The sequence below is a fragment of the Physeter macrocephalus genome, chromosome 14 (assembly GCF_002837175.3).
Source record: "Physeter macrocephalus isolate SW-GA chromosome 14, ASM283717v5, whole genome shotgun sequence".
NCBI classification, from domain to species: domain Eukaryota; kingdom Metazoa; phylum Chordata; class Mammalia; order Artiodactyla; family Physeteridae; genus Physeter; species Physeter macrocephalus.
The window spans coordinates 43,504,590-43,514,476 of NC_041227.1; the positions used below are offsets into that span (position 1 = coordinate 43,504,590).

Consider the following 9,887-nt stretch of genomic DNA (forward strand, 5'->3'; position numbering starts at 1 on the left):
TACTCATACAATCCTTGCAAAGTTATAATCCTTGATTCCAGTTCTTCAATTGTATTAATTTCCTATTGCTACATAACAAAATACCACAAATTTAGCATGTAACACAAATTTATCTCACAGCTCCCAGGGGTCTGGGTATGGGTTAGTGGGGTCTCCACTCAGTGTCACGAGGCTGAAATCAAGGTGTCGGCTGGGATGCAATCTCATCTAAGACTCAGGGTCCTCTTCCGGGTTCACTGGTATCTGGCAGAGTTCAGCTCCTTATGACGGAAGGACTGAGGCTCTCAGCTCCCAGATGCTGCACACCACTTCTTGCCACGTGGCCTCCACAAGATGGCAGGTAAACAGGAGAATATCTCAGCTGCTTTGAATCTCTGAGCCCAGTCCTTTTTAAAGCCTGATCCACTTACATCAGGTCCAATCTGGATAAGTCCTTTTGATTATCTGCAAAATTCTTCATCTCTGTCATATGACATCCTAATCACGGCAGGCAGCTCCATCATCCTCACTGTCCTGCCCACACTCAAGGCGAGGGGATCATACAGGTGTACACCAGGGGCAGGAATTTCGGGGGCCATCTCAGAATTCTGGCTACCTCATGGGTAAGTCATCCTGATGAAACTAACGTCAGATTAATTCTCCTAAATCAAGTGATTCACCATACTACCCTTCTCTCAAAATAGCCTTCAACAGTTCTGCAAAACACAGAGATGAACTCTAAATACGTTAACTGGATACTCAAGGCCTTTCTCAACCATGTCCCAGGAGACATTTCAAACCTCCACTCTGACAACGCCTCATGGATAAGCCTTTGGCCACACCTTCTGCCTGCCCCCTTCCCCCTTGTGTTCTCTGTACCTGCGTTCCTAGTTGCACTCTTCCTTCAGACCTAATCCACCCCTTTCCCTCCTCCTCCTTATTCAAACCTGTACATCCTTTAAGATGCTGCATCAACACCTGTATAAAACCTTTCCTGACCCTTTGGACTCACATCAAGCTTATCTTTATTTGAATTTGTCCTAGTACTCTGGTGGGTTACAAAAAATGACGATAAACTTCTCATCCCTGGATACACACCCTTTGCAACGCAACTCTGCCACTCACCTCATCAAGAGATGGGCTGTCTTTATCTACCTTCTGACACTGTGCTGGGCCCTGTGAAAGTTTTTAGCCAATGGGACATTAGCAAACATGATGCAAGCAGACACTTAAGAAGCATCTGTGCACTGGCCTTGCCCTCTTGCTGTCTTGGGAACCCTGCTACCTCTACCAGGTGACTGAGGCTGGACTAATCTCCCAGATGAGGGACAAGTGGCCAAGTTATCCCTGTGGCCCCAACTGACACTGGGCCAACCACCTGTCACATGACAAATAATAAATGTCTGGTGTTTTAAGTCATGGGGCTTTGTACCGACATTTGTAGCAAACTACTCACTCCTTATGAAAATAAAAGATTCAAGGGCCTCCTTTTCAACATTTCTTTTGTGCAGCTTCATTGTAGTAAGCGTTCTTCTGAGAAGAGTTAATTGCAGCTTGTAATGGAGGCTCAGCTCATGTGCATGAATCACATGCTCAACATCTGGAGGTAGCCATGGGAGCAGGCCAGGAAGCTTCTCAAAGTCACTTGGCTTTTAAAGGTGGAAGCAACCCCAGTGTCCATCAACAGATGAGTGGATAAACAAAATGCGGTTTATCCATACGTTGGACTCTGACTCAGCCATAAAAATAAATGAAGTTCTGAAACATGCTACAACATGGATGTACTGGGGAACCAAAATATTCGTGTGGCTCGCCTTCTCATGAGACTCGTTTTATTGTGTCCTGGAACCAGACTGCAGTATCTCCCAGGTGTGTCTCAAGTCATCATCATCACTCTCATCAAATCAGAGGTTCCAGTTTCCTGTTCAAATCCTTCTGTGCGTCTTCCTTTGTCCCACCTCTTCACCTTTGTTAACTAAAATCCCTTCTAGTAATTTCTCTCCAGGCCCTCAACAGATCCTAAAGTAAACTGAGAACCTCTGAGGTCAGAGCAGTACTCTGTAAGTATGAAGTCACAGGCTCAGGTTAATAATCAACCCTCTGAGCAAAGAAGAAGAGCAATGCTAGAGAGGAAAGAAGAGAATGCAGGCCCCTCAAGAGCAGTGGGGAGTCGGCAAGTTAGCCAGCACCATTTAAAACCACCATCAATCTATGCCTGGGGAGGACTTTCACCACAGAAAATCAACAGACTCAAATTTGGTAACACGGACACAGAAAATCACCACTGCTGACTGACCTTTCATTCTGGGGGCATTCTATTAAAACAAACTTTCAAAAATTCCCCAAATGCCCCCATTTTCCAACAACTTTTGGAAAATTATATCCCAACATTTCAAGGGGCTCGGTTTTAGGGTCACAGGAAACAGTCATTCACATAGGAGAATAGGAGATGGAAGGTTCTTAATTCTATACACACTCAACTTTTTTCATCTCAGAAAAGGACTGAGTCCTGGGTAAGTACACTAGTCCTCCAGTTAGCCTACCAAAATACTAACTTGTCCAATGAACTTGTCCAATGAACTATAAAAAGAAGCCTGCAAATACAAACCTAAAATGGAAACATTCTCTTTTCAGTAATAAAGTTTCTAATGATGTATTAATAGCATGTAATACCCGTACTTCCTCAATGAGAGAGAAGTATTATTACTAGAAAAACCCATCTGGCTTGCCTCTTCAATAAAGTCAGTCTCCCAAGAACAAGAACCATGTTGGTTCTTCCATCCACAGTGCAAATACTTTGTACTTGGATGCTCTTAATAAGTATGTCTTGAACATCAGTTTGGAAGCAATCAGATTATAAATTAAACTTTTCACCGTAAGTAGGTAATGAGTGGTAAGAGGCAATATATTAAAAGGTTCAATGGTGCTTTAAAGAGAACATGCACCCATGCATACAAGAACACCCGCCTGGCTTTTCACTGTTGCTGGGACTGTTGGAAAGAGAGAGACAGATGGTATCATAGTGTAACAACACTCTGGGGGTGGGGTGGGGTCGGTGAGGCTGTGTGGAGGGTCTGCCCCCATGGCCTATGCGCCATTCGTATGCCCCTGGCCTTGGTATCCTCATTTTAAAAGGCGAGCTCTACCTTGGGTTGTGTACTTAAGCTCCTTGTATCCCTAAGACATTTGATGCTATTTGTGCTACTTTTATTGCAGAATTGTTTCTCAACAGTTTCCATATTTTCTACAATTCCACTATCTCTGATCAACAGTAAAAAGTCATATATGAGCTTTTATGACTTGGATATTATAAGTGTTCAAAATATATAACACCTATGTTCCTATTTACCCTTAAAGACTCCAATGTCCTCACTTTCACATTCAGAAAATGAAAGCTGCCTTAGATATACAATTACAAAAACTTATTAATGCGTATTTAATTGTATGACGAAAATGACACTCTGGCAAGGGATAGAAGGATTAAGCAAATTAATTAGATACAAAGTTCTTAGTCTCAAAAGCTGAATTCCTAGGAAGTTTAACTGTTTGTCACCTATGTTACTACAACTCCAAAATGACTGATTTTCCAAAAGGATGGTGGGTAGGGGGTGGGGGGAATGACTTATGAATTAACCAGGTATTCTTTAGATATAATTATAAACTGCCAATCGCCATGATTTCAATGATATTCAGGCTTTTAAAGCTATTTCATAAAAAAAAAAAAAAAGAAACGAAGAAAAGAAATCAGTCCTTATCTAAAAGACTATTTATGAGACTTAAGGAACTTACACATTCATGGCTGAGTATTCAATAATATACTCCCAGTGGAATGGTCTCTAAAAATGTCTATAACTAAAAACAGAACAGTGAAAAAAATTGAATGGCTTACTCTCTTGTTGGCGAGTTAGTGGAGGATTCCTTTTTTGAATCTGGAGAGCTTAGGGTTTGCAAAATACAATTATGTTTTTCAGTGGACGGGGCGTCTCTTTCTTGCTTGGAGTGAATTAAATTTAAGGCCTCTATTCCATCTTCTTCCTCCACCGTGTCACCTGGATTTGGCTGTGGTTCTGGACTCCTTAAAATCAGATCCTCTTCACTTACAGAAACTGTGAGGTCACTGCTGCTGCTCTCACTCTCCTCCTGCTCTTCCCACATTTTTCTGCAGGGCTCCTGTGCCTCTGAGTCCCGGCGAGGAGGATGATCTGTAATGGGGACATGAACAGATTACTGATCACTGACTTCAGGCAGCAGCGAGGGGTGACACATCCTACCTCCCAGAGCAGAGCTGCTTATCTGTTAGAGACGTGTAGAAACACTCCACAGCGAACTACAGTATTTTAAGACTCATGAAAAATATTTTTAAAATATCACAGTGGGTTTAAAAATCAGAGAATTTGCTTGCAAAAATATTTCCAGGTACATAGTTAAGAACTCATTAGAATGGAATTTGTTGGCAAAGTCATTACTTTGTTTTTTGACAGATACAATTAGACAGTATTTTGTATTCTTACATAAGACCATCACCACCCAAAAAACTAAATACCAACAAAAATCAGCAAACCATTTCAGCCTCTCACCCCACCTGAGGAAGCTTCCCAGGCAGGATGCTTCTCTTGAGAACACTCGTTTTCAGATGCACTGTATTCTGAGCCTGATGGCAGACAGACTGGCGGTCTGGCTCTTTCGTCCTCGACTTCAATATGCTCCCGTGTCAGTATTTCTCCCTCTGATCCCTCTGATCTGCTGGAACTGTCACACTTTAAATCAGTGGTTCTGTTCTCTGGACTTAATCTCTCCTGTAATGGGGAATGGAGTTCAGCAGACTTTCTGCCTTCAGATAAATTACTCTTGCCCTGACGTGCATTGCTTCCTATCTCCAAGCAATGAGTTTGTTCCTCCTCAGACAATGCGCTGGCTGTGACTGGTGTTTTCTCACCCATCTGAAGAGATGTCTTTCCATCTATTCTGTCAGACTTATTTAAGCACTGTGTGTCACTATGAATTTGTACTACATAGCTGTCTGTCACATTACTGCTCCGGGCTGTCTGTTGGTGTGAATGTGGGTCAGGAATTGAAAAGTTCTTTGTGGGTTGGGGAGATTTTTGCTCTGTACTGAAATCTCCAACGCCTGAGATGGCTGACATTTGGCGGCCCATAAAGATTGTTGCTGGTTGATACAATCCTCTTGACGCGGTGGTCCCTGAGTTAATTTCTGCCGGCATTACAACCTGCACCACCAAAAGACATGAAAGTTAAACAGGTTGTGTATGAACAATGAGGTTATTTAAGGTTGTTTTCACAAATGAAATTAGGTCAGGAAGCAGGACCAATGAAAGCAACACCTACCATGTTCTATAAAACTCATGGCTTCCTACAAAATGAATGACCAAAAAACAGTACAGTCCACACTATTTAATTGTAATAACAATATTGGTTCACAAAGCAAATACTGTCAGGGAACTATGGCGTCTGTATTTTTCAAAAACAGATACATACATTACATTGTACAACTATGTGAATGTATTTAATGCCACTGAACTGTACACTCAAACATGGTTAAAATGGTAAATTTTCTGTTATGTATATTTTACTACAATTAAAAAAATAAACTTTGAGTTCTAACCACTTTCCACAGAGAAGTGGATTTGATGAAGCTAGAGAGGTACTGGAACAAAAAAAAACGGGGGCATATAAAGGACTATTGGGGGTTTCAAAACTCTGTTTCTAGTAGTGTGTGTAATATTTAAAAACTTCCAATAATCACATATTCAAGATTGCATTAAAATATACTGCTTATGTGCAAAATAATCTAATTTCCTGTCAAACTGAAAATAATAGCAGTTTTTTTCTGAACAACTTCAAGTAATTTTAAAGACATTTAAAGCAATTTAAATTCACTGGCATGTCTATGGGGAGAATGAGCATTGTCTCTTCCTTAAAAAGAGAGAGAGGAGGGGATGAGGGTGGGATGGGAAAGCGAAACAGAAGCAACTGGTTCAGCGCCTTGAGCAAGGACACACAATGGGAAGCAGAACTGGAAGTAACAATCATAAAGCCTTGAAGAAGTTAAGTGCTTTTCTTCCAAAGGGACCAAAGCATCTCCACATACATAACAGCATTTAGTCCAGAGAGCACTATAGGTTGATGGGGAGATGCATCTGCACCCCTCCTCTGCAGATGGAAAAACTGAGGCCAAAATTTTCAGAGAAAATGTCATTCACATAGCTGAAACAGAATCTAGGTCATACTTCTCTTCAAACATACTGTCTCTTCTATTTCTAAAGATAAAACAAACAACTTTGAAGCAAAAACAAATGAAAAGGGATGTCAGAGAAATGGCGGAATAAGGACCTCTCAAAATTCTCTGCACTGTAAAAGAAACAATAACAGTGGAAAATATCTTCAGAATACTTTTCAGAACTCTGGAAATTAACCAAAGGCTTGCAGCAATCTGAGGAACATTTATTCAAGAAAAGTAACTGAATCCTGGTAAGAACGGCAGTACTCCACGGTGTTTTAACTTGCCCTATTCGCATTTCCCCCTCCTCCAGTCTTCAGTAACCTTGAAAATCAGCAACCTGTAATCACAGCCTGTAAACCAGCACCCTTATAGACACTGAAAGGAGTAGAAAAGGATTGGAACTCTTTCAAAGCCCCATTCCCAGAGAACTGACATTATTTGACCTGTCTAGTAGCTCCCTGGAAGACCACCCTCACAAGACTGTCTTTATTTGACCTGACTTGGAGCTGACACAGGGCGAACAGCCTTTCCCGGGGCGGGGTGGGGGGGTGGGGGGGTGGGGGGGTTATTTGTCAAAAATAAGCAGAGGCAAATGTTTAACATCAGGGGGGGGGGGGGGGGGGGGGGGGGGGGGGGGGGTTATTTGTCAAAAATAAGCAGAGGCAAATGTTTAACATCAAGGGTGCCTAAGGCAGTGGATAATAGTTGGGCAAACAATAGGCTACCTAAAATAACTTAAAAGGAAAAGCTGGTGAATGAGCTGTCCACAGGGGGCTTTGAAAAGCTCCAGCATATTCCTGGAAACCTAGACTGTGGGCATGCTCAGTAAAAGTCCTGAGGGGGCGTTGTTTCTGGAAGGAGAGAGATTTGCGGCCTGTGCATGCGCAGTTTGCTGCCCGGGCTGTCAAGCTCCGGCCGTGGCGTTCCACACCAGCACAACTTCGGCGCCGGACCCAGTTTCCCACCACCTGACCATGCTCCTGGGAGACGCCCCACCTCACTGTCACTCGGAGTTTTGTGGGGGTCAGGTGTCCAAGAGGATTGAGGTATGCTTGATACGTGGCGTGTGCGAGACTCCTGAGGATGACTCCAGAACGATGGGCCTCCAGCATCCAGGTCATTGAGATTCCACATATTAAGTGACATCATATGATATCTGTCTTTGTCTGACTTACTTAATGAACTTTTAATGAACAGCATCCATGTGGCTGACAGGGTGTTGGTGCTCCGGCCGGGTGTCAGGCCTGAGCCTCTGAGGTGGGAGAGCCAAGTTGAGGACACTGGACCACCAGAGACCTCCCAGCCCAAGGTAATATCAATCGGTGAGAGCTCTCCCAGAGATCTCCGTCTCAATGCTAAGACTCAGCTCCACTTAACGACCAGCAAGCTCCAGTGCTGGAAACCCCATGCCAAACAACTAGCAAGACAGGAACACAACCCCACCCATTAGCAGAGAGGCTACCTAAAATCATAGTAAGTTCACAGATACCCCAAAACATACCATTGGATGCGGTACTGCCCACCAGAAAGATAAGAATCAGCCTCATCCACCAGAACACAGGCACAAGTCTCCTCCACCAGGAAGCCTACACAACCTACTGAACCAACCTTAGTCACTGGGGACAGACACCAAAAACAACAGAAACTATGAACCCGAAGCCTGAGAAAAGGAGACCCCAAACACGAGAAGTATACAGCAGATGAAGGAGCAAGGTAAAAACCCCACCAGACCAAACAAATGAAGAGGAAATAGGCAGTCAACCTGTAAAACGATTCAGAGTAATGATAGTAAAGATGATCCAAAATCTTGGAAATACAACGCAGAAAATACAAGAAACGCTTAACAAGGACACAGAAGAACGAAAGAGCAAACAATGATGAACAACACAATAAATGAAATTAAAAATTCTCTATAAAGAATCAACAACAGAATAACTGAGGCAGAAGAACGGATAAGTAACCGGGAAGATAAAATAGTGGAAATAACTAACGCAGAGCAGAATAAAGAAAAAAGAATGAAAAGAATTGAGGACAGTCTCAGAGACCTCTGGGTCAACACTGAATGCAGCAACATTCAAATTAAAAGGGTCTCAGAAGAAGAAGAGAAAAAGAAAGGGAATGAGAAAATATTTAAAGAGATTATGGTTGAAAACTTCCCTAATATGGGAAAGGAAATAGTCAAGTACAGGAAGCACAGAGAGTCCCATACAGGATAAATCCAAGGAGAAACACGCCAAGCCGCATATTAATCAAACTATCAAAAATTAAATACAAAGAAAAAATATTAAAAGCAGCACAGGAAAAGCAACAAATAACATATAATAAATGAAATTAAAAATTCTCTATAAAGAATCAACAACAGAATAACTGAGGCAGAAGAACGGATAAGTAACCGGGAAGATAAAATAGTGGAAATAACTAACGCAGAGCAGAATAAAGAAAAAAGAATGAAAAGAATTGAGGACAGTCTCAGAGACCTCTGGGTCAACACTGAATGCAGCAACATTCAAATTAAAAGGGTCTCAGAAGAAGAAGAGAAAAAGAAAGGGAATGAGAAAATATTTAAAGAGATTATGGTTGAAAACTTCCCTAATATGGGAAAGGAAATAGTCAAGTACAGGAAGCACAGAGAGTCCCATACAGGATAAATCCAAGGAGAAACACGCCAAGCCGCATATTAATCAAACTATCAAAAATTAAATACAAAGAAAAAATATTAAAAGCAGCACAGGAAAAGCAACAAATAACATATAAGGGAATCCTCATAAGGTTAACAGCTGATCTTTCAGCAGAAACTCTGCAAGCCAGAAGGGAGTGGCAGGACATATTTAAAGCGATGAAAGGGAAAAACCTACAACCAAGCTTACACAGCAAGGATCTCATTCAGATTTGATGGAGAAATTAAAAGCTTTACAGACAAGCAGATGTTAAGAGAATTCAGCACCACCAAACCAGCTTTACAACAAATGCTAAAGGAACTTCTCTAGGCAGGAAGCACAAGAGAAGGAAAAGACCTATAATAACAAACCCAAAACAATTAAGAAAATGGTAATAGGAACATACATATCGATAATTACCTTAAATGTAAATGGATTAAACGCTTCAACCAAAAGACACAGACTGGCTGAATGGATACAGAAACAAGACCCATATATATGCTATCTGCAAGAGACCCACTTCAGACCTAGGGCACATACAGAGTGAAAGTGAGGGGAGGGAAAAAGATATTCCATGCAAATGGAAATCAAAAGAAGGCTGCAGTAGCAATTCTCATATCAGACAAAATAGACTTTAAAACAAAGACTATTACAAGAGAGAAAGAAGGACACTACATAATGATCAAGGGATCAATCCAAGAAGAAGATATAACAATTGTAAATATTTATGCACCCAACACGGGAGCACCTCAATACATAAGGTAAATGCTAACACCCATAAAAGGGGAAACTGACAGTAACACAATAATAGTAGGAGACTTTAACACCCCACTTTCACCAATGGACAGATCATCCAAAATGAAAATAAATAAGGAAACACTAGTTTTAAATGACACATTAAATAAGATGGACTTAATTGATATTTATAGGACAGTCTATCCAAAAACAACAGAATACACTTTGTTTTCAAGGGCTCATGGAACATTCTCCAGGATAGATCATATCTTGGG

General features: G+C 41.5%; 1 protein-coding gene across 2 annotated transcripts in view; it reads right to left on the reverse strand.

Moving 5' to 3' along the window:
• KIZ (kizuna centrosomal protein) overlaps positions 1-9,887 on the reverse strand; it is a 126,648-nt gene that overhangs the window by 78,587 nt on the left and 38,174 nt on the right. For both annotated transcript variants that reach the window (XM_024123481.3, XM_024123482.3), the window contains 2 exons: positions 4,562-5,207; positions 3,869-4,181 (listed from right to left, as the gene is read on the reverse strand). In XM_024123481.3, the coding sequence (XP_023979249.1) occupies positions 3,869-4,181; positions 4,562-5,207 (959 nt within the window). The remainder of the gene's footprint in view (positions 1-3,868; positions 4,182-4,561; positions 5,208-9,887) is intronic.